The sequence below is a fragment of the Myotis yumanensis genome, unplaced genomic scaffold, assembly GCF_028538775.1.
Source record: "Myotis yumanensis isolate MYYU_CA2020_CCGP unplaced genomic scaffold, mMyoYum1.0.hap1 SCAF_2, whole genome shotgun sequence".
In the NCBI taxonomy this organism is placed as follows: domain Eukaryota; kingdom Metazoa; phylum Chordata; class Mammalia; order Chiroptera; family Vespertilionidae; genus Myotis; species Myotis yumanensis.
The window spans coordinates 38,527,206-38,552,605 of NW_027223753.1; the positions used below are offsets into that span (position 1 = coordinate 38,527,206).

Consider the following 25,400-nt stretch of genomic DNA (forward strand, 5'->3'; position numbering starts at 1 on the left):
GTCAGGTCTGCTGGCAGAACTCTAGAAATCTAGTGGGAGTGCTGACTTAACAAAGGCGGAGGCCATGAATACTGGAGGGATGAATATGGTTTAGAGCTAAGTATCTTTGTGGCCTGATGATGAAGTAGTAAAACCTGTCATGTATGATTCCAGAGTATTCTTATCTATGGGATATATCAGTAAAAACAGAGGATAGTCTGAAAATTTTACCAAAATCACAACATGGAAATAACTATTTTTCAATTAAAGTAGATAGCAAGAAAGGTTTCTGTAGATATCATCCTGAAATTCAAATATCTAAAGGGCAGAAAAAGAAAGCTATGGAAATCAGAATAGATGCCCATAAACATTTTATATGTGCCTTTTGCTAAAATATTTTTCAAGGACACTAATCAATTTTCCATTTTGCAGAAAAAAATGGAGACAAAAATACATAATTTTCTCAATCAATATGTTTAGACTGCTCACCTTTAATGATTATAATTTTGGGGATCAATAGTAATTTCTCACTATCACCTATGCCAGCCTTGCAATACTATGATCACAGGTTAGGAAGGATACACAGAAAAGAGGACATCCAACCTCTGAAAGAAACACTTAGGAAGTGGAGTGTAGAAGATGTGCTCACGAGGGGGCGGTGAGGCTTTCAGATCAGCACTGAGCCAGCCACTGAGGCATGGACTTCTGGGTTGCAAAGGACAAGAATGAATAGGAGGTACCACATACACAGGCTAAATATTAAGAAGTTCTTTTGCTGTTAGTGTGATATGAAAATGGCATTACTGTGAAAGAGTTTCTGTGTATTTTAATCTCTTTCTGGCTTTATGATTCAGGAAAATGCTGGGAGTAATTGGGATAAATGAACACCATTCGGTGCACTGAGGAGAGATGAAACAAAATGTTTCCTTTTCTATTCAAGGCACTATATATGATTTAAAAAATAACTCCTGTGGATGAAGGTTTTACTTTTAATAAAGATAAAGTGAAGAATTCACGAATAAAAATTTCTGTAAAATTGAAAATTTATTTTCTCTGTTCACTAAAAATTAATGTACTCATATATTTCTACTGCTTTAATAAAAGACTCCCATGGAGTTAGTACCAATCTTCTAGAACAGGTTGGGACAGGACTAAGGATTGGAGTCACTCCATCCTGAGGGACATTCCAAGAGTCCTAATGAAGGCTTCTTACCTAAAACAGATTATGCTAATAAGGGATCTCTAAGTGGAGAAATATTCCCACATAAGATGCCTTTAGGGTTCCATAAAATATTGCTTATTATGCCTTGCCCATTTCATTAACCACTGAATTATGTAGGAATTTTTTCCACTGGATAAATGCCAAATCTTCAGTTTCCTCAGGATTACTCAATTAACTCTGGTTTTCATGAGAATAGAACAAAGTTAGATTCAGAGCAAATAACCTTCTATCTTTAAGAGCATAAACACCACCCATGTAGGGTTAGTATTACAAAAGGATCTTCCACATTTCTACCCACAGAAATTAATATGGAAGTTGATTCTAAAATTACCACTGTAATCTATCACAGTTTTAATGATCAGGAGCAGTCAATACTCAGCAAACCTCGAGGTTCATGCACTAAAGCACCTATACTTTTCTTCTAGAAGAAACCCTCAACACTCAGAACCTGAACCTACTGACTTTCACTTTGGACTAAATTCTGACAAATTCAGTTTCTCTTGGAATTTGTTACTGACCAAATTAACCACATTATTACTTATTCTCTTTCGATGGAAACAATGGTACCAGCATACTTGCTCAGCACGTACTGTGTGCCAGGCAGGCTTTATCCTAAGTCTCTTTACATGCATTTCTTTGTATAGTGGATAAGATCTTATAAGCTATGCACACTCACAAGATAGAAGACAAACTCCAAGTTAAGAAAATCATTTTGGACTAATGTTTTGAATTAGAATTTTTACCAAAACTGAACACAACGTGCATTTTCCATACTTTGGATGAAAGTCCTGTTGACTGATGGCGGCACTGCCAGCTGGAGAATGACTATTTAAAATAATTCTAGAAGCTCGGAAAAGGAAGTCATCTAACAATGGTTTAATGAGTGATGAACCTGGAATAGAGCATAATATTCATGTTGAGGATGAACACATATTTTAATTCAAAGATCCTGTCTTGCACTTCATATCAAAGGCAAAGGCACCTAAACCACCCAATAGCAGGGCATTCAATTTAGTTTAATGCTTAATTTTTGGCTAAGCTCTTGGTGTAGAGGGGTGGGGATGGCTGGTAGGGTCAGGGTACAGGATATAAAGATAGACAAACGAGGGTACCTTCCTTTATGAACTTACAACAGAGTGAAAGGAGTCGAACTTTCATTTTAGAAACACAAATGCCAAGAACACCACAAGGTAGATGGTTTGAGTAAATAATTCTAACTTTGGGCATAGGGAATCCACTTAAAGGGTTTTGAAACTTTTAAAATCTTGCCTTTATTAGGTAAAAATAATCTGCCCTTCTCACCCTGGTTTAGAATCACTCTTTTCTATGTATCCCCAGTTGCTAAAAATATTTTTTTATAGAGCTTAGTTTGTGTGATAAATGTGGTAATTAATGTTTTGATTTGTTTCCTGAATATAATTATAATACTTAATATATTTGTACAAGTTACATATGTAACTCAGGAGACTCATCCATCTTCTAGGGGTAGTGGTTGGGGGCTGCCCCCCAGAAGAAAATTACTCTTAAAAGAAGTAAGGTATACAACAGATTATATTTTATAAAGTACCCAACAGCAAAGAGAGAAAAACCTACTTTGAATTATAATTTTTACTTGGTATTAAGTTATGTGATCCATCTCTTTTGAACACTATAAAATTCCCTATATAGTTTAGTGACACAGGTAAAATATACCTTACATTTGTTAGGCATTAAGCCAGACAATCTCCTATTGCCTGAAAGGCCAATTTTCTATGCAACACTTAGCACCTATCTTATTTTCCCAATTACACACAATACTATGGCAGGAACTGAAAATGAGCTATTCTGTCACATGACAAGATGAAGCAATAATTACCAAGCATTTCTTTTTCTGCCCCACAGAGTGAAAGAAGGGTCTTAATGAGCCTTAAGTGTCCTGCCAATAAGATGTTGTCTGCTTCACTGGTCTCACATTCTGCTGTGCGATTAGGTTCAAAGTTATCCAGCCAAGTAATCTCATCTTCAAGCATGGTAGCTGGGCTGATTCTTAACTGCTCCATTTCTGAAGCTAAGAAAAAAAAAAAAATCAGTTTCTTAAAGAGAAGTATTTACCTTTATGGAGTCAAAATCCTGAATTAAAGTAGGCAGAGAGATGTCCCAATCTTTCACTTCGTCAAACTCAAAAAACAAACAAGCCCTGTCATTAATAAATCTCAGGCTATAGCTGCTACCCCTAGGACTATGATAGCTCATGCATATTCCTTCCTTCCTTCACTCAATCTCAGTCATAAACCAAACATATGCTGAGTGCTTCTTCTGTGCAGGTCACTGTGCTACAAGCTGGGGATATAAGATGAAGGACACAATCCTTGTTTAAAATAAGCTCCTTTGGTGGGAAGGAAAGACGGAAGGGTATGAGGAGAGCCAATGCTCCCACAGTGTTACCTACGCCTATACGGGGCAGAGTTCTGCAAAAGGAGAGAGGTCAACAGCACAGTAGCAGAGTTCAGGATTCCAAACAATGCGCCAAACTCCAGAGAACTGCTCATGTGAAGCATATTTCACTTCCCCTCCAAACAAGGATTTAAAACAAGATTCCATATTGGAAATTGGGATTGGGTAGGAGAGGAGTCTTTATGCTCTACTTTCCCTGCACTATAAGCCACAGCAAGCAGGGTCCCGGATGAGGAGGTAAAACGGGATACGTCAGGGTCAGCCAAAGCTGGACCGGCACCAGATACGAATCCTGTCTACTTCTGTCACTCACTTCTATTACTACCAACACATCTCAATAGACATTCCCTCTATCTTTCAATAATCAACTTTTGAAAAATGATCAGAATGGACTATACTAGATAGACTTCTTAATAGCTCTGTATCAGTGTAATTAAAGTATAAGCACCTTTGACAATTTTTAAAATCAACAGATTTTCTCAGCATATAATAGTTGGATACATAATAGAAAACTGGCATATGGGGTTTACATGCTATTTTCAGAAAAATAAAATTCAACCTCAAATGATAGTTATAATCTCACTTATATCTCGATACATTAAGTCAGAATTAGAAATGTCCATTTGGCTTTCTTTTCTCCTTCCCACCCCCTCGAATTTACTCCCCCCATAAAAATCAAAGTTAGACATTTACTCACTTGTCAGATCATCTAATAATTGGCACCTCAGGTCAAAATATTCCATACACTGAGACAACAGTCTAAAAAACAGATTTCAATTATTAAAAAGAGGCTGATTTCAAAATAAAAATAATTTTCTTTATTATAAGAAGTTCATAAAAACAATTGAATGAGACTTTTCCTAGCACAAAATAACTACTTTTACATTAATTCAACTTCATTATTTTAGCAAGAGGCACATTAATGATTTTACCATTACAGACACACATAGGAGTTGTGAAGCATGCTGAGCTGAGACTGTGACACTAAGAAGACATGAGCAGTGTGACCTTTACACAGTAATCTGGCTTGAATTGTTTCAGGCTCTTACCAACCAGGTAAGGGGGAGGTGGGAGATGGAGGAGGGAACTGGGGGTGACAGAGAAGAAAGCCTGGTATTATTCTAATTCTCCAGTCCTGAATGGGGAAAAACACTGAAATGCCCTCTTTCAGACACAAATGCTAGAAGAGGAGAGGAGAGATTCTTCTGTCATCTCAATAATGCACAGTGGACTTTATGGGAGCAGTACCCAACTCATTATTCTTTCTGTATAATGTGAGCTTTCTCATCTTTATCACGTACCTCTGATTGACTCCTCTCATAATACTAGTTGGAGACCAGAGAGGCAGCTGAGCTGTGAGAATCACGCCTAGAAGAAACTGATTTGGCTTCTGTACATCTGGATGAGTTGAAGTATCTGTCTGACTAAGAGTATACAGTTGATCACAGGCAACACGACGAATCTGGAATTAATTAGTGGCAAAGAACATGCATCATCCACTTAAAAGATTGCTTCAAAAATGGTTCTCCTTCAAAGTCTACACTTCAAAAATGGTTCTCCTTCAAAGTCCGAGTATTTCAATATTAATAGTAAAGTTTACATTGAATAAACTAGGATTAAAAACAAGTGTGTTCTGGGAACTGATTTCCAAAACCATTCTATTATTCTATTCTAATCAATAGATTTATAACTTAATATAAATGAAAATAAGTAAAGTTAATTTTCAAGGTCATGTCAGACAATCAGAATTATAAAATCTAGTGAAAGTTCATGGCTTGAAGTTGGTCTTGATTTTGACCAACATGTTGATGCTTAATGCCAGCTGTCCTTGCCAGCTATGGGTGTTGAACACTGGCTGTAATATTTTGTTTGTAATAAACAAAAATTAATTTTAGAACTAGTCTCTTAACTTTTTGAGGGATATGGAATAGAAAGGAGGGCAGGCAGTCCCAACGGTCACTTTGTATGATTCCCTGAGAGGACAAGATGTCATTCCTTCTGTATTCTCTACAATGTTACAGGTATCCAGAGAGCCAAAGACAGAAGAGGACCAAAGGGGTTTTTTTATGAAGTAATGTAAACAATCCTTACCTCAGCACTTGGCGATCCAAGCAGAATATTGATGATAAAATCAGCAACACAGGGCAAGTTATAGAAAGATGCTAATGATAAGAATAAGGAAAATTGGGAGCAGGGGGGGGAAATTAAGTTAGGAAATACATTTTCAAAATTTCAAAAATTCTGAATAATTTCTTAAGCTTAACTATAACAGAAATTCATCTCTTCTACATGGAATCAAATTCAAAGCCTTTGACAACTGCCTCCATGACTGTGAGCAGGACCATCTTGGTCATCTTTGTACCTTCACATTTTAGTACAATGCCTTGCACATACCAGTCACAGAATAAATATGTCTTGTGTTGATAAACTACCAATACTTGTGAACTATAAAATATACCCTACCACAAACTTAAATAATGATAAAGAAGCTTGAAGAAAAGTTATAATTTTTTTCATTTTTATTTGAAAATACCTCTAAAATTAAACAATTGTAGGAAAATTTAACTAAGTACTATGGCCTGTGTTCAAAAGTATGTCATGACTCACACTTCTCATATATAAACCTTCAAAAGCATTCTTGTCAAAGTAAATACTTTTGAATACTATTGCAATGTGACAAATCTCTAACCTTTTCTATATGTCTATATTATAAAATGAACTTAGGTGTTACAGTAAATACATAATGATTACATCTATATCACAGGCAGCCTGAATCAGTAATAACAGTGAAGAATAGAGCCCATATGTATTGGCACAATTTTTAAAAGTGAAACTTTAAGACTTTATTCCTGAATAAATAAATATTTATTGAGGGCCTACTACGCACTGGGCAGTGTTTGGGTGCTGGAGACTGAGTAGGGAACAAAATGGACAAGAATCTGTCCTGATGGAGCTTACAGCCTAGTTGCGGAGGGGGTGATGACAACATGACAAGTAAATCAATTGTATTATTTGTTATAAAATGATAACTGACACAGCAAAAAATAAGGTGCGGGTTTTAGGTAGTGCTGGAGCTTGAGGGGATTGTTGTGATTTCTCTTAAAGGTGGTCAGAGAATGTCTCACTGAAAAAGTAACATTAAGCAAGGACTTGTAGGAAATGAGGAAGAGAGAGTGATGTAGATAGATGGCCGAAGAAGATACCAGGAAGAGGGAGCAGCCAGTGCAAGGGCCCTGAGGCAGGAACGTGCGAGGGTGGTTGAAGCAGTCACAGTCAGTGAGGAGAGCTGGAGAAGGTGAAGGCACACAGGTATCAGATTGTGTCTGGCCTCGAAGGCCTTAGTGAAGATTTGGCTTTTACTCAGTGTGAACTGAGAAGCCACTGTAAGGTTTTAAACAGAAGAGTGATAGGATCTAACTTACATTTAAGAAGGTCCACTCTGCTTACTGTGTGGAGAATAAACTGCAAGGGTAGAAGCAGGGAGATTAGTTAGGGTACAATGGCTGTGATCCAAGTAAGAGATGATGGCAGATCAGAGGGTAATAATAGTGAAGAGGTAGAATCTAGATATAGTTTAAAGGAGGATGTGCCAACAGCTTAGAAGTGGGGTGTGAAAAAAAAATTGAGGACTACTCCAAGGTTTTGGCCAGAGCAAAACTGCTAAATAATTAAGTTGGGAAAACTCTCGGCTGATATGGGCCAGATCAATAGTTCAGTTGTGTATATGCTAAGTCTAGAAAGCCTATTTGAGATCCAAGTGGAAATGTCAGGGGTGTAGTCCAGGCTGGAGACCCAAATTTAGGTATTAGCATATAGTAGAAATTGAAAGCTGTGAAAATGGATGAGACCACAGTGATATAGGACCGAGCCTTGGAATGTTTTAACACAAAAAGTTTGATTCATAACAGCCCCACTTTGCTAAAGCCAACAATAAAGTTAAAAGGGCAAATCTTAAATTTCATAATTTTTAAGTGAAGTCATTACTGATACATAATTCTAATTCTGTAGTTTGTGAACTATAATTTGGGTTGTTTTAATTCCTCAACTAGACAGTAAGCTCCTGGAGGGCAAACATACTGCTTTTTATAGCACTCACTACGGAACCTTATATATAGAAGGTGCTCAGTAAATGCTTGCTCAAAATCTCACTACTCTAGCACTCTACTTACCTGTTCCATATGCCAGCGTGCCCCTCCTCATTTCTATAACATGACTTTGTATCTATAAAGGCACATAGATAATTCCCAACAGAAACCCTTTCCCCTAAAGGAGAGGAATCCCAAGCAAGCCTCCTGCATACCCAGCTGTTGGCTCCGAAGCTGTAGGCAGGTAACCAGGAGAGACAGAGCCTCGCCAGCAATCAGGGAGTCTTTAGTGGACACGGACTGCTGGCGCACACAGATGCCTGCGTGCAGGGCGACTGGCTCTCCTTCACTTCCAGAGCTGCAATTGCTTCCTGGAGAGGGGCAAGCAGAAGGTTACTATGGTCCTATAAGACTAGTGGATCTTCTAATAGCCTTTTAATGTGTGCCCCAGAATCCTCAAGTGAAATTAAATAGTTCAAGAAGACACTTTGGTCTAAGAAATAAGAGAGACTTAATCACTTTATATGACCCTGACTGCTTTATACATAGTTTATGGGGCAAAACTAATTTCAGGTGACAGAACAGTGCAATTTTGGAGCCATTAGGAATCCTACCTTGGATGTTAAAAATGCTCCTTATCGTGATGCAGATGGGTTACAATATGTAAAAATCCTGTTAATATTTCTGCACTTTATTATATATCTGTCACACATTAAAAATTTTTTTCAATACTGAAGTATATACAAACTCATAGATTGAACAGGGAAACCAAATGAAGCTGAAAAGTAAAGCTACTTATAAAGGTCTAATAGAAATAAGTGGCTGAACCAAGAAAATGACTTTTCCATGTAGGAATCCTAGATGAATTTTTATTACAGCCACAGTTACTGGCCCCATGACATTTTACACTGAGCAAGATAAAAACTGTGTGATTTGGTGTCCCCACTGTTTATTTTTTTTCTTAAATGAAGTATGACATACATATAGGAATGTGCAACCTATACAGAGATGATTCTTACAGCTATTTCTTGCCCAATGCTCTAATTACTTTATCCTTTTTAATCAGTACCTGAACTGCTGAGCCTGTTTCGAATTCCAGCAGGAAACAGAGAATTACTTTCTTTTATTGGTTGGCTACTCCCAACAAGGTCAAGTCGTCCTGCAGCAGCAGCCCACGACAGTCTCATGAAACAAGCCACAGTGGAAGTGAAATCATTTACTTCCATTGTCTACAGAAGGATGGAAAGAGTGTTTGTTACGAGAAAAGACAGTACTGGAACACAATCCATTGGCTTCTATGACCTACTAGTATCAGTTTGTGAGATTCTTTCCCCGCAAGATCACCTAGAGCAGTGGTCGGCAAACTCATTAGTCAACAGAGCCAAATATCAACAGTACAAGGATTGAAATTTCTTTTGAGAGCCAAATTTTTTGAACTTAAACTATATAGATAGGTACATTGCTATTAACTTAATTAGGGTACTCCTAAGGCTTAGGAAGAGCCACACTCAAGGGGCCAAAGAGCCACATGTGGCTCTCGAGCCACAGTTTGCTGACCACGGACCTAGAGGACCACCTTTTTAATGCTTCCATGCTGTTCAAAGACTTTTAATATCTCTCTGCTACCTGTAAACAAGGACTATGATCTCCATGCTCTGGCTTTAAATTACCTGGCAAGTTTTGTTTTCACCATTTCCCCCCTGCCCCACAATGCATTTTGGCCTGTGTGAACTGCCGTGTGACAACCCCCCCCCCCCCCCCCAACCGCCCCCAATAAGGCTCTGGTTTTCTCTAACTTTGCTCACGCCCTTTTTTTTTGAACGCCTCTCCTCTCTCCAATTCTCCATACTTAGCTCTACATATCTAATCCTAATCTATTCTTCAACCTTAAATGCCACTTCCCACATAAAATCATCCATGATGGCCACAGGTGAAGATAATTATTCCACTTCCTCTGAAGGTCTATAGAATGTTTTGTCTTTGTAGGTTTCTTAAAAAACTTGACATTTTCCACCTTGAATTATAGTATTTCCACATAAGTGGTCTCTTTCTTACCATAAATTCCTTTAAGCTAATATTCATGTCAATATTCAATACTAGAGGCCTGGTGCACAACATTTGTGCACTGGGGGTGGGGGTGGGGGTGGGGATGGGGTGGGGGGCGCCGGGGGTGGGGGGATCCCTCAGCCCAGCCTGTGCCCTTTAGCAGTCTGGGAGCTCTCGGCACAGATGGATGTCCGACTGATAGCTTAGGCCCGCTCCCCGCGGTCAGTGCACGTCATAGCGACCTGTCGTTCTGCCATTCGGTCAATTTGCATATTACTCTTTTATTATATAGGATATCCAAATGGTCCCGCCCCTCAACCAGTCGTTTCTAAACAGGAGGTACTTAATAATTCTTGAATACACAAATCACTTACTTGTATTGCAACTCGTGCAGCAGGAATGATTTCCTCCACCCTAATAGAAGACCTATCAGACACTGACAACTGTCGGTAGGACGACTTTTCTGGGGTACCACATAGGGACATCTGCCTGCTGGTCTGCCGGCTAACGTTTCGGAATGGGCGAGAAGAAAGTGCCTCTATACCATCTTTGGCAATGTCTTCATCTAATAACGTGGGCATTGTTTGTCCAACAAGTAAAAATCTTAAAAGGAAATAAAAAGGTAGACTTATTAAAACTCATTTCATACTACTTAAAATGATTGAACTGGTGAGAAAAGTAGAGTCGAGTCTTGCCTTGTGAGACTAACACAACATATTGACATACCTTGCAAGTTGTAGACAGATAGAATAAACTCCCTGCCTTGTTTCATAATCGACTTCTGATGGGATGGAGTCCCTCTGCATGACATTTACAACCAAACTTCAAAAAACAGAAAGAAGACAGGATATTAAAGACTTCTATTTCTTTCATAAGAAAATTTCTGTAATTTAATTGCTAATAAATATTATCCATCACTCAAAATTCCTACAAGATCCTTACATATAAAATGAACCATACATATTTCTATCCCAATGACTTCTTATGATACCTATAACCCTTCTCATCCATTTAGAATTAGACTCCTTGTTAAGTCAAAGAAGGATCTCCAACACGGAATGTTTGTATAGTTACCTTCTTGCTAACTGGCCTGAGTTTACTAATGTGAACTAACAATTCAAAAATATATCCAGAATTGGTGTATTCAATAAGCTTGTTTTTTCATGGCCACTCCAATCTATATTACTTACTGCAGAAGCTTCCCAACTGTTCTTCCTGCTGCCATTCTTTTTTTAAAAAATATGTTTTTATTGATTTTTTTACAGAGAGGAAGGGAGAGGGATAGAGAGTTAGGAACATCGATGAGAGAGAAACATCTATCAGCTGCTTCCTGCACACCCCCTACTGGGGATGTGCCTGCAATGAAGGTACATGCCCTTGACCGGAATCGAACCTGGGACCCTTCAGTCCACAGGCCGATGCTCTATCCACTGAGCAAAAACAGTTAGGGCTTCCTGCTTCCATTCTTAATGCTCCACCTCTAAAATCTAGTCTCAAGAGATCAACCAGAGAGATCCTTTCAAGATTAAGTCAGATCATGACACTCCTCCTCTGTACAAATCCTCCAATGGTTTCCTATTTCCTACAGAAAAAAGGCAATTTTCACAGTAGCCTATAAAATCCTACATAACCTGACCTATGTCTATAATCTCATGTCCCCTCTGCTGCCTGCCTCACTCTGCCCCAAACAGAATGGCCTCCTGCTGGTCTCTGCAGCCATCAGGTGGGTTCCACAAAGGTGGCTGCTCCTGTAGACAGCTTTCCCCAGGAGATCACGGTCTCACTCTATACCTCCATCATGTCTGTAAAACGTCACCCCATTAAGTAAAGCTTTCCCTGACCATTCCCTCCATCCCCTCTTGTCTTATTTTTGTCTGCAGCTCTTATAACCACCTGACATACACTGTTACTTTTACTTCTGCCTTTATTGTCTCTTTCCCCCCTCTAGACAGTAAGCTTCATGAGGATATGGGTTTTGGTCTAATCTATTTGCCACTCTGTTCATTGCTTAGAAAACTGCCTGGCATATAAGTTAACTGACATACAAGAATAAACCAGAAGTAAAATGCCTTTATTACCATAGCTCTGTAATTGGCCGAATAAACTGAATTAAATTGTTGCAAGAACATCTCTACAATATTGAACAAAGAATAAAACTATATGTGCACTAGGCCTTCCACATGCTTGGGAATTCCTTCAGTTCTCTTTAGTTCTCCTCCCCTTTATCTCTCCATGGTCTCACCCAACTTCTCTTCCCCTCAGGGACTCCGAACAGAACTTCAACTATCTTCAAGTTGGTTTTCACTCCTGGAAGAAATTGCATGCCTACTTCTTCCTAATGCAAATCTTTCAACTGCAGAACACAGTCCCTCAATTGATCATCCCCTTTTCATCTTTATTTGTCTTTTTCATCAGCCCCTTCTGGTCTGCCTACAAAGAGAATCAAGTCTTCTACAAGTTAAAACCAAAACAAAAAAGGGCAACTTTTCTCTTATCCTTCCCATCAAAGTACTGTCACCCCCTTTAGGTCACTCACTGTAAAGCAGAGACATCCGCATGCAGTTTCTACTTCCTAGACTTATCCCTGCCACTCAGCTCTACCAACTGCTTATGCCCCAATGGCTGCAATTACACTGATGGCTCTCCCAAATCTCTAGTGCCATTCTCCACATCTCTCAAGAGCATCCTATCCAAACCATCCACTTCACATGACTGACTCACAGGGACCTCATATGCAATCAAATTAATTTCTCTTGACTTCCTCTGTTTCTTCCATCTCCTTCCATGTTTACTTCCCATAAGGACTAGAGATTCACCATTTATCCTCTTTCTCAAGCAGCAATCATAGGGTCAATCTATAAATGTTCCTACCGTAGTCATATATCTAGTCATAAAGACTTGCCTATTTTACCACATAAATGTCATTCTACCACCGCCCTAAATTTAGAACCTGTTGTCTCTTCTCTCGAGCACTGTCACAGCTCTTAACAGTTCTCCCTGAACTTAGGTCTTTTCTACTTCCATTCTTCTCCAATGCAGCCAGAGTAATTGTTCTAGGTAATTCCTGGTTTATAAACTTCCTGTTTTTCCATGGTCTACAATACAATGTTGGGATTCCTCAATGTGACTCTTTACATATTTCTCTCCCTTACCCTTGGCATTAGCCTCACCTGGTAACTATATTCCCAAGAGGGGCCATGTACTTCAGTGCTTCATTCATTCCCTGCCCCCCACCTCTGGCTCAGAGTGCCCCTGCCCTCCTTGTTTACCTAGGGAATGACCACACTGACTACTGGTTTCACAACTCCCAACTCAAATGTCACTTTCAGTGAAGCATTTCCTAATCTTATGACCCCAACCAAATTTAGTCAATTTAACCACTAGTTTCTTTCATAACCTCCACTCCACTAAAGTGATTTTTATAAGTTTTTGTATTAATAGTTATAACTGTTAAACCATGAGCCTCTTAAGGGCAGGGATAATACCTAATTTATCTTTGCAGCCTCAGAACTAATGCCTTCCACAACGTGGACTACTGGGAATCAAATTCCCCTTAGCATAAATGGATGTGGGAATTAACAGAAACAGATTTAGCCTCTTCACCTTTCCTCTTCCTGAGAATCCCCCACTACCAGAGCGGAAAGAGACATGCTTCTCTAAGTTTTTTAAATAATCAAAAATCATAAAATAAATTAAAATATTCCAAAGGCTGAGACATCATTCCTTCTTATCAAAACTCTCATAATGCTTCACATAATACCTTGTAGGAATAAGCAAGGCTTGGCAAGAGAAGTTAATAAAAAGAATAGAATAATTTTCTGCAATTCATGTAACATTATACTGGGACACTAACCTCAAACCTCCTGCTTTGAGGAAGTTCTCACAGAAGGATTTTGCACAGTTTCTTGCCATGTCATCATCAGCTGTTGGCATGAGTTTGGAGCTTAGAACCTTGGAAATAGATAAGCAAAATTAATCATCCCAACATTTCCAGCAGAAATTATTCCTTTACTAAATAATCACACAACTCAAGTCACAATCTCTTTAAATGCTGCATGCCATTTTCCCAACCAGAAGTATAAGGAGGCTGATGTTTCACAAATAAATAATCACATTTTCCAAGTTCTATTTACTTAGCAAGAAAAACCTGTTTTGAAGAAAGCTGATGTGCTCTCTTTTCATAAAACCAGCAAATGTGAATGTCTCTGTCTCTCAGGCTTAGATAAGAACAGATGACACGCTAGATATGTTATTTAAAAAGTATGTAAGTTAAGCCTGGCTGGTGTAGTTCAGTGGTTGAGCATCGACCTATGAACCGGGAGGTCATGGGTTCAATTCCTGGTCAGGGCACATGCCTGGATAGTGGGTTCGATCCCCAGTGTGGCAACCGATCAATGATTCTCTCTCATCATTGATGTTTCTATCTCTCTCTTCCTCTCCCTCTCCCTTTGTCTCTGAAATAAATAACAAAAAATTTATATTTTTTAAAAAAGTATATGTTTTATAAAACAGCCCATTTACTAAAAGGGCTAGATGAGTCCCCACTAATGATTCTAACTTGTTCCTACTTATTGAGCATCTAGGTATAAGATGAGGTACTTAACATGCATTATCTCATCTCACTATGCATGGCATATATACAGTATTTAATTTTACAGGTAAAGACTGTGACCTGAAAGGTTTAGTGACCTCGCATCCAAGGTCACATGGTTAGAATTTAAATCCAGATGTATCTCACTTTAATATCTATGCCCCTTTTATAACACTCTTATACCTACCTAAAGAAAAGCTTAACTGAATATTTTGGTATGACAAGAGAATTATTTCACAGAAATAATCTCAGGCATGTAAGTTTTCCTTTTGCCTCAGTTTTCTCATCAGCTAAATTGGGATAATAATTACCTTTACCAGAGGATTGTTTGGATTAAATAAGATAATGCAAGCTTAGGGTGCTTAGCATAAGCACAAGGCACAAAGCATAAAGAGCTGACTTATATAGTTATTATAATTTAAAATTTTAAATAAAGACTCATTATCTCAATTTCTTCAAGGTTTTAAACTAGATGTAATTCAAGATCCTTTCCTATTCTAAAAAAAAATAATCTGCTCCTATGAACCTATGGGGTTCTATGAGCTTAGATTTTTAGTGTGAGATTTTTTATTTTTAAAATGCTTTCCTCCTGATTTGCTCTTTGGGAAACAGTTTCATCAACCCTGATTCATGAGCCTTACACAGGAAAATGGAAACCCTCTGTGACTCTAATTCTTCTATGAGAGAGTGCTGATAGCCACATGCACACACTCCCCATGTTTAATGGACAATAATTCAGTGAAAATAAAATGTTTTTCCAAATCAATGGGTATTTGGAAGATCCACTAAGAAGTTTCTTAGTAGGCAAACATAAGTTAAAGGTCAAAATGGGAGGAACTGAATCTTTCTAATAGTAAAAATAAGTGCTTTTGGGAGTGTTATGTTTTTCAAATGTTTTGTGTTGTCTAAAGCAAAAGAAAACCTACCAAAGGAATCCCAGTTAACAGAAGTCCTAAAATTGTACCGGAGGTATTTTGCTACTGAGTCCTTTGGCTCTAAGATACTGCCATGTAGGTAGCTGAAAGACAAGCTAGACCCACTGTTGGGCCATTTTGCTTTTCTAGGTGCTCTCAAATGTGGGTGTTAAGATTTATACCTTAACTTTTGAGACAATCATTTGAAAGCAAAAGACAAATCTGGCAGCAGTGGAAAGTTCAAAATTTCTAAGCTTAAATTGGCCAAGAATTTCTAAGCAATTTTTTGTTTTGGGATAGTCTACCTATTTTAAATGCCCACATCAAATAAAGGTATGCTTTATTTTTTAAATATTCACTAAGTATTTTCTACTTTTGAATCCAACACATCTTTTGACAAGAGTAATTATTTTAAGGCAAATGTGAAATGTTACCACAGTTTGAACATATAAGCAACAAGTAGACCATAAAATGAATGAATCTAATTATATATTCCAAATTAGATTGTCAGATGAAATAAAACTTGGAAAAAATGTCCAACCAGGTACCCATTAGTAATTATGGCCTTTATCATCACTCAAAATCTACCTAACATTAATTTGATAATTAAGGCTGCTTAGGTAGTGCTATGGATTCTTTAATAATGAACTGCCTGGATATAATTTCCTAGGTCAAAGCAAGATCATCTAGGGGTTTATTTTCTCCAGACCTAACATGCACCAGGGTCCAATCGCTGACCCTCCAGGAGCAAGACTGTTTCCACCTGGTCCCCTGGTCACTCTCCCACATTGCTTTGTTAATGCTTGGCTTTCAAGACTCAGCATATCCAGCCTCTTCCTATGTCTTACTCATAAGACCTGGGAGCAAATATCTTGTCTTTCCAACTCTGACCCCCTAACTATCACAATAACTTGTAGATGGTAAGTAATTAGTAAATGTTTACTGAACTAAATCTACTTGTTTAAAGCCACTTTGGAGGAAGAGGGTAATAAAAATATTCTTTTGCTCAAATTCTTCTAACGGTTTTTTTCAGTCTGCAGGTCGACGCTCTATCCACTGAGCCAAACCGGTTAGGGCTACGGTTTTTTTATAACCTTGAAATAATCATGTTAACATGTCTTCTGACAAATTCCTCATAAAGCTGCATTAATGTAAACAATTACAACAGTTTTTTAAAAAGAAAATGCATTTAGTAGCAAGAAGGCTCAGGATTATACATTATTACAGAACTTCTAGAGGAAGGTAAAGATACATTTTAATAGATAAAGCTTCCTAATTATATATTTAGATGCTATTTTGCAAGTATAACAATGCAAATAGGCATAAACTGAAAAAAGTCGAGCATTTACAAAGGCAAAAACCAAAATATTTCAATTTATATTCTATTTTGTACTTTTTAAAAACTAAGTTTTAACAGAGTAAACCTGTTAACGTGTTTCTGTCATCAGAAAGCATGATTCTACAAACCAAAACGAAGTGCAAAGAAATAGGTTTCTTACTTCTAAGTTGTAAAGCACTCGAAAGGTGGACATTCCTGGAGCAAAAGATCGAAAGAGACTCTCTAGAATTGAGCTGGCGCTTGGCTGGTGCTGCTGCTTTGAAGAGAGGGATGGAGATTTTGAAGACTGAGAGCTTGTTTCAGACAGCAATGTTTTCTAAGTTAAGAGAATGAAAAAGAGAATGTATGTCTTAAAAGCACAAATTAAAAAGAAACATATCTGTATACATTCTGATAGTCTTTTCCTTTTAAATATAATCCACACCAATGATGTTTTCTAAAACTTAATCTCATAAAACCACATGAGCTCTACAGTTATTAATAAGACACCAAATTCTATCTCACAAACTATACATGCTCAACAGCATGACAATCCTATTTTAAACAACATCAACAAGGTCATCTTAATTTGTTTTGTGTTTTTAAAACTTGTACCTCTAAATACTGATAATGAAGTTATAAGATTGCAAAAGTGGTAGTTTTGAGAATTTTTTGAACTAGTACTAGTGATGTTTTATTACATTAGTTCTCTTCTCCCTCAAGCTAGTATATAAGCCAAATATGACAAGATTAAGTTGTCTAAATGTCAACCCCTTCAATATAAAATTCATAACTTAATTCTAACAATTTTGTTATAAATTAATTAATTCTGAGAACATAAACAATGTTAGGGATTAAACACAATTTCAATATATACATAATGGAACGATATCCTAAAAACTAAATAAAATGAATTTTATGTATCAACAGTGAGAAACTGAAAAGATAACCAAATCACAATCAGAGAAGCATCATGAGAGAAGAATCGGAGCCAGAGTCTAAGCCTGGTACTCCATTCTCTCTGGGCTTTGGTTTCCTAACATATATCATGAAGGTAGAAGTAGATGATATTAAAGACTCTTCTGGTTTTAAAATCTGACATAATTTTTCACTCCATCTTGATACTTTAAAAGCCAACACGAAGTTCTGATTTCCATTTACAGAGAAAGTATTTTTCAAAAGAAGTAAAATCATTAAGAAAAAGGTATCAAATGATTGTAGTGTGATTTGGTGTTGTATTTTCACTGAATCATGATATAAAATTCCATGACAGTTAATTAACCCCCCTAGATACCCATACCTTTCTTCCTAAAGAATCCAGTTGATCAAGGGCTTCCTGAATGGCTGGATCAGTGGGTATTAAGAGGAGAAGCTTCCGTACTCGTAGAGTTATCCTGAAATTTGTCAAAATTTGAAATTTTTTCAGATAAATCACAGTTTCAATAACAGAGTCATTTAGAATTAGATGTAAATCCATTTCAAGGGAAAAGTTTCTTGGTTCCCTATATTTATATTTACCTTGGCTCCTCTAGATTGGCAAGCTGGTAAAGCATGTCAAATACATTACACACAAGTGCCATCACAACACCAGGAAGGGATTTCTCCTGAGGGAAAAAAGGCAAATATAAATACAAATTTACAAAAGAATTATCTTTTTTTAATCAAACGTACAATACAAATATTAGTTCTGAAACCTGGTCACTGCAAAACTGGAGGGGAGCACAGTGATCATCTGCATGAAGCGCACATGGGAACAGTCGGAGATCTCCCACCTTCTGGTGTGCTTACTACCTGGGCTCTCCTCTCATACCCACCTGCTGGTAGGGGCTCAGGTGCCCAATGGTAGGCAGAAGGAGAGAGATAAAACAAAGGTAGGTGTAATTACTAGAATGGAGAGTGGGCACCACTGAAAGCTGACCAAGAGCTCATCAGGAGGAAACAAGCCAATGAGTGACTTAAAAGCAAAATGAAAGTCATATTAGAGGACCAGTGCACGAAATTGGCACACGGAGGGTGGTGTCCCTCAGCCCGGCCTGCACCCTCTCAATCTGGGACCCCTCAGGGGATGTCCAACTGCTGGTTTAGGCCCAATCCCTAAACTGGCAGTCTGACAACTCTCTCACAATCCAGGACTGCTAGCTCCTAACTGCTCCCCTGCTGGCCTGATGGCCCCCAACTGCCCTCCCCTGTCGGCCTGATGGCTCCCAACTGCCCTGCCTTGCCGGCCTGATCGCCCCTAACCGCCTCTGCCTTGGCCCCTACCACCGTGGCTTTGTCCGGAAGGAAGTCTGACATCTGGAAGATGGCTGGTCACCCGGTCTAATTAGCATATTACCCTTTGATTAGTATAGATATATACACAAACACATATGCTCACACACAATACATAGATATATGTGTAATCTAAGTGATTTTTCTAAAGGTAGGAAAAGAATATACATGCATAGAAGAGACTCACTCAGATGTGACTAAAGGAATAAGAAACTAGACATCCCCAAAATGTATTTATATAGGTGAAGATTTTTAATAATTCAGGATAAATATGAAATAATATATTAAACTTGAAGATGCTACATACACTGTTTCTGTTGCTAATTAACTGTCATAATACCATTTCTGAATGAAATTTCTTTCTTAAATTCTTGCTATATATAAGTACTGTCTAGTTATTTTTAAAAAAATCCACAGTACTAATACTAACCCTGAAGGATTCTTTGACATCTATAGCAAGATTATGCTAAGTTAAAAACATACAGTCACACAAAGACCTGAAAGCCAACTGAAGAAAATATTTCAAGGGGAAGTGATTACATGTACCAACTCCGCTGAAAGGTCAAGAAGATGAGGATTGAGAGGCCGAAGTAAGAGATAACCTTGAAAAGAGCATAAAAAGAGGATGGCAAAAGAGTTCAAAGAACTCTTTCATCAAGAAGCTTTGCTGATCTGGGAAGGAGAGAATAGGGCAGGAACTGAAGGTGAAACTGGGGGAAGAGAGAGCTTTTTTTTTTTAAGGTGATAGAAATAACACAGCATGTTTGACTGCTAATGGGAAAATCAACGACTCAATGCAGAGAGGTAGATGAGAGGAGCAGCAGAACTGGCCAGACAGAATGCTTCAGGACTCAGAAGAGTCTGTGGTTCAGAGGATTGATAAATTATGTATCTCCTCCCAATGATGCCCAGTGCTTCCCAGGGATACATTCCTGAAGAGTCAGGATTTGTCTGAGAGGAAAGGACACAATCATCCAAATCTATATGGGCTGAAGACAAAGATATTAAAATCCTGTTTTAAAAAAGAAATGATTTATCACTCAATACCTGCTCCATGGCATATGATGAACTAAAAACTCCACTGCTGCTGCTGCTGGAGCTGGTGGAGGAATCTGCGGAGCTCCCGGATGGGGTCCCGCTGCCTGAAGTCTTCACCGTAAGCATCTGTTCATCAGAAAAGCCCAGCTGGTGGAGTAACTTTTGATCTTTATTTACTGTCAGCTGCAAAAAGAGGTTTCTTAATTACTAAGAGGAAAAGGAAGAGGATAGTAGTAGTATCAGGCTAAAGTGCCACAGTTTATTTAAACCTACCAGACTATCATTTGTAAATATCTGTATATTATCCACAGGACAGCACAACTGCTTGGCTATCTTCCACCGGACACTCCCTATGGTTTCATTACTGTGAGCCTGTAAAATAAAATTAAACTGTTGTAATGCATTTATTCGTTCATTTAAACAACTGTTAGTTAGCATCTACCATGTACTGGGCACTGTTCTAAAAGTCAAGAATAGCAAAAACCCAAAGACAAGAATCCCTGCCCTTGAGAGGCTTCCCTTGTGCTGTAAAAGTTCTATTCCCTCCTCCAACCCCCTCATCACACATGGAATAAAATCTCAAGTCCTTCTTCCACAGCAGGTCTTCCATTCTTTTTTTTTTTTTTAAATATTTTATTGATTTTTTACAGAGAGGAAGGGAGAGGGATAGAGAAGTTAGAAACATTGATGAGAGAGAAACATCGATCAGCTGCCTCCTGCACACCCCAAACTGGGGATGTGCCCGCAACCAAGGTACATGCCCTTGACCGGAATCGAACCTGGGAACTTTCAGTCCGCAGGCCGATGCTCTATCCACTGAGCCAAACCGGTTATGGCAGGTCTTCCATTCTTTCTTTCCCTTTCTCACTGTCATTCCAGCCACCTTGCTTGTCATGAACAAGCCAAGCAAACCCCCACCTTAGGGCCCGTGCACTTGCTGCCCTTTGTTTGGAATGTCCTTCTCCAGAAAAGGCTTTCTCTGTTACCTCATCCAGTTCTGTGTTCAGATGCCACCACCTCAGACCTTCCATGCCCACCTCTATATAAAGTGTGATTACCTCTATAGTGATCACATAGTGTTCTGCCATAACCATCACCTCTACCAGCTTATTCTCCTTTATTCTTAACTAGAGGCCCAGTGCACAAAATTCGTGCACAGGGGGAGGGTGTGTGTGTGTATGTGTGTGTGTCACTCAAGTTGGCCTGCACCCTCTCCAACCTGGAGCCCCTTGGGGGATGTCCGGGACTGCTCACTTGCCTGCCTGCCTGATAACCCTAATCACTCGGCCTGCTTGCCTAATGCCCCTAAATGCTCCCTTGCCTGCCTGATTGCCCCTAATCTCCTCTGCCTACCTGCCTGATCACCTCTAACCACTTCTGCCTGACAGCCTAATTGCCCCTAACTGCTCCCCTGCTGGCCTGATCACCTCTAACTGCTCCCCTGCCTGCCTGATCACCCCTAACCACCTCTACCTGCCGACCTGGTCACCCCTAACTGCCCTCCCCTGCCAGCCTGGTCACCCCTAACTGCCCTCCCCTGCCGGCATGGTCACCCCTAACCACCTCTGCCTCAGCCCCCGCCACTGTGGCTTTGTCCAAAAGGACGTCTGGAAGATGTCTGGTCTAATTAGCATATTACCCTTTTATTAGTATAGATGATACTCACCACCACCTGATATTGTATTATGTATTTGCCTATATGTCTGTTTACACCCCATCAGTTCCCTTTCATTTCAGGTCTTTATTCTAAATTTGTTTACCAGCTTTTAGAATAGTCACTCATACATCTTTATCAATAGTGTTGTGAAAGTAAGACAATACGAAAATGGCCACAAAGCTTAATGTAAACCCACCTCTACAGTAAAGGTATCTTTGGTAGACTCATAAGTAACATTAAGCGTTAGAAGATGTCCATGAAATGAGGCACCATGAGGTAGAATAGTTCGTAGAACAGAGTAAAAATCCTTGAAAAAGATAATAAATCAAACAAGTTAGATTCACAGTGCCACTGTTAAACATCTCAAAAATACATACCTAACACATTGAGTCTAATAATGGGATGATTCAGTTGCTTTAGAAAAAAAGAGAGGCTTACCTCTATAGTGATCACATAGCGTTCTGCCAGAAGCAGCAATCTCTCAATGATTACAAGTTTAGTGGATCTATAGATTAGAAAAAATTTTAAACATATTTTAAATGAATTGCTGATTTGAGCTCAATTCCAGTCTGTTTCACCAAAACCCCAATCAATAGGTAGCAGTCACTGGTCAAAGCCTGAAATTTGCAAAGACTAAACTTCCCTTTCACCCAAGGAGGAGGTAACGCAAGCAGTCCACAGCTGCAGCGCACAGATGGCATAAGGGAGGAGAAGACTGACCCTCCCACATTTCCTTTCCTGTTCTTTTCTTTCTTCTTTTTTAAACAGTTGTTCCATAAATAGAGGACCTGGGTCTCTTCTGGGTATCCAGGCCCATTTGCCCATCAATCCACCAAGAATAAAAAATCAGTGAGCTTGACTCTCATTATTTTACAACTAAAATATGCTACATAATTCTGTAAACACATGGAATCAAAGTTCTAAACTGCCTGAAAATTAGGAGACAAATGCAAAACAGGAAGTATTCTACAAATAAGAGTTGCTATTCGGTTTTTTAAAATAATGTTTATTTTCAATTATAATTGATGTACTATATTGTATTAGTTTCAAAGGTACAACCCAGTGATTAGACATTTATATCACAAAGTGATCCTGATAAATCTAGTATCCATCCAACACTACATATTTATTATTATACCAGAGGCCCGATGCACGAAAATTCATGCAAGAGTAGGCCTTCCTTCCCCTGGCTGCCGGCACCGGCTTCCCTCCGGCACCCAGGACCAGGGCTGCTTCTCTCTTCCGGCTACCTGCAGGCACCCGGGACCTGCGCTGGCTTCCCTCCGGCCTGGCTTCTTCAAGAAGGATGCCTGAATGACGTCCGGTCTAATTAGCATATTACCCTTTTATTATTATAGATTATTAACTATATTTCCTATGCTTTACTTTATAGTCCATGAATATTCTATAAGTATCAAATTGCACTTTTTGATCCCTTCACCCTTTTCACTCATTTCCCTAACCCCCTTCCCATCTAGCAACCATCAAAATGTTCTCTGTATCTATGAGTTTGTTTCTATTCTGCTTGTTTATTGTTCTTTAGATTTCATATATAGGTGAAATGTTATGGTATTGTCTTTCTCTGTCTGACTTATTTCACTCAACACAATGCCCTCTAGGTTCATCCATGTTGTTGCAGATGGCAAGATTTCATTCTTTCTTTTTTTTTTTTTTTTTTATATAGCCGAGGAGTATTCCATGATGTATACACACCACCTTTTCTTTATCCACTCATCTACTGATAGACACTTAGGTTGCTATTTGTTTGAATTAGGCTAAGAATGAGGAGAAAAGGAAGAATAAACAATTATTCATCTGTGAACATTCTGTATAATTCAAACTTAAAATATAAGAATTTGTAATCTAAGGGTTTTCAAAGTACTTAAGAAATCAACACATAGGAGACATAACCATCTCTGGGACAGAAAACACACAGCAAGGGAGCATGGAGTTCTAACAGACTCTGAAAATGAGACCTGAGGTCTCTTTTAGTCAGACTTATGAACTCCTTATCATGTGAAATATAGTTGCCCCTCCATATCTGTGGGTTTGGTATTGTGGATTCAACCAACTGTGGATCAAAACACCTTGAAAAAACAAAATCCCAGACAGTTCCAAAATGCAAAATTTGAATTTGCCATGAACTGAACACTACACTGAATCCACACAAATGAAGTGATGTGTAGGTATACCCTGCTGTAGCCTACATGCAAACACAAATTAATGCAAATACTACATCATCTATCTATATAAAAGTGTAAGTGACCGTCGCAACCGAATGGCTGACCGAACAGGCGGCGTGGAGCGACCAGGCCAGCAGGGGGGGCAGTGAGGGACGATCAGGCAGGCAGGCAAGTGGTTAGGAGCCAGCAGTCCAGGATTGTGAGAGGGATGTCAGACTGCCAGTTTAGGCCTGATCCTGGCAGTCAGACATCCCCCGAGGGGTCCCGGATTGGAGAGGGTGCAGTCTGGGCTGAGGGGATCCCCCCTCACCGCCCCCCCCCCCCCCGCACGAATTTCGTGCACCAGGCCTCTAGTTTTATATAAAGGACTTGAGCATCCTTGGATTTTGGTGTGTGTGCACGCATGCGTGCACCATGGAAGCAACCCCCGTTGAATACCAAGGGATGACTCTAATAGGACTGACTCCAATATCTAGCACTTACATAGTCACAGCTTCATAACTTTACTGAAGAGAATGCTACATGTGTTCACACTGAGAGATGAAAAATCCAAATGCCTTTAAGTATTTGCTATTCTAGAAAGTCTACTTCAAATAGGTATATTTCTAAAACTGAAAAGAGGTACCACTGTTTTCTAATACTTGATTAGCAGTATTGGAAATTTTACTTGAAAAGAGTTGGTTAAATACATATTAACAGTTCTGTTAAATACATTTAACAGAGTTCTGAATTCTTTCAGTCTATAAGCAGGAACCAGATTTGATATTCAGATGGAAAATCTTTAGGAAATACCTAAGTGCTGTAAGTGCATTGTTGAGTACACTGTTTTAATTATGCTCAATAATGAATTAACCGCAGACATCACCATAGCACACTGAACAGTTGAGAGAACAGCTCCTCCCCGGTGAGTTGGAACAATTATGGTCACTAAAAAGTTCTTTCAAAACTGGTAAAATAATATAAAAACAATGTCCTGGTTCAAATGCAACGCTGATATTATACATTCTTATTAACTCTGTTTTTAAAGTTTATAATAAAAATATTTAAAAATTATGTGGTTTTGCTCTGTAGTCAAATATGAAATGATTTACAGTAAAAATCATTTGGTAAAAAGGAAAAAAAACCACACTTATGAACCCCAGTATTTCATAAATGCATTTCTATTCTGGTTTGTCAGACAAATGAATCATTGAGAATCTAGGTCATAGAGATGGACTACAATTTATAAACATATAATTAGGAATTCTCAATGCACATTCTTAGTGAAAGTCTATTTGAGAGATACTTCTAAACATGTGGGAATGCAAAAGCCATGTTATGTGTTCTTATCATGAGTTCAATATATAATCACTTTCTGCCACTTAAAAAAGAGGTTCTAGAGCAGGGGTGGGCAAACTTTTTGACTCAAGGGCCACAATGGGTTCTTAAACTGGACTGGAGGGCCGGAACAAAAGCATGGATGGAGTGCTTGTGTGAACTAATATAAATTCAAAGTAAACATCATTACATAAAAGGGTACGGTCTTTTTTTTATTTCAATATAGAAGCCGAACAGGCTGGATCCGGCCCGCGGGCCGTAGTTTGCCCACGGCTGTTCTAGAGGGTTGAGTATTATTGGCTGCCTTCACATTAATAAAGCATCACTATACAATACTCATTTTAAA

The 25,400-nt window shown here is 38.7% G+C and overlaps 1 protein-coding gene across 2 annotated transcripts in view; it reads right to left on the reverse strand.

The window, feature by feature from the left end:
• The window catches only part of USP24 (ubiquitin specific peptidase 24), a 138,880-nt gene that overhangs the window by 36,056 nt on the left and 77,424 nt on the right, over positions 1 to 25,400 (reverse strand). For both annotated transcript variants that reach the window (XM_070405211.1, XM_070405210.1), the window contains exons 25-41: positions 21,993 to 22,059; positions 21,751 to 21,861; positions 20,171 to 20,269; positions 19,907 to 20,080; positions 18,107 to 18,192; positions 17,889 to 17,982; positions 16,770 to 16,925; positions 13,619 to 13,716; positions 10,492 to 10,587; positions 10,140 to 10,368; positions 8,789 to 8,948; positions 7,935 to 8,090; positions 5,726 to 5,796; positions 4,936 to 5,096; positions 4,332 to 4,393; positions 3,057 to 3,248; positions 1,976 to 2,093 (exon numbers count right to left, since the gene is read on the reverse strand). In XM_070405211.1, the coding sequence (XP_070261312.1) occupies positions 1,976 to 2,093; positions 3,057 to 3,248; positions 4,332 to 4,393; positions 4,936 to 5,096; positions 5,726 to 5,796; positions 7,935 to 8,090; positions 8,789 to 8,948; positions 10,140 to 10,368; positions 10,492 to 10,587; positions 13,619 to 13,716; positions 16,770 to 16,925; positions 17,889 to 17,982; positions 18,107 to 18,192; positions 19,907 to 20,080; positions 20,171 to 20,269; positions 21,751 to 21,861; positions 21,993 to 22,059 (2,130 nt within the window). The remainder of the gene's footprint in view (positions 1 to 1,975; positions 2,094 to 3,056; positions 3,249 to 4,331; positions 4,394 to 4,935; positions 5,097 to 5,725; positions 5,797 to 7,934; positions 8,091 to 8,788; positions 8,949 to 10,139; positions 10,369 to 10,491; positions 10,588 to 13,618; positions 13,717 to 16,769; positions 16,926 to 17,888; positions 17,983 to 18,106; positions 18,193 to 19,906; positions 20,081 to 20,170; positions 20,270 to 21,750; positions 21,862 to 21,992; positions 22,060 to 25,400) is intronic.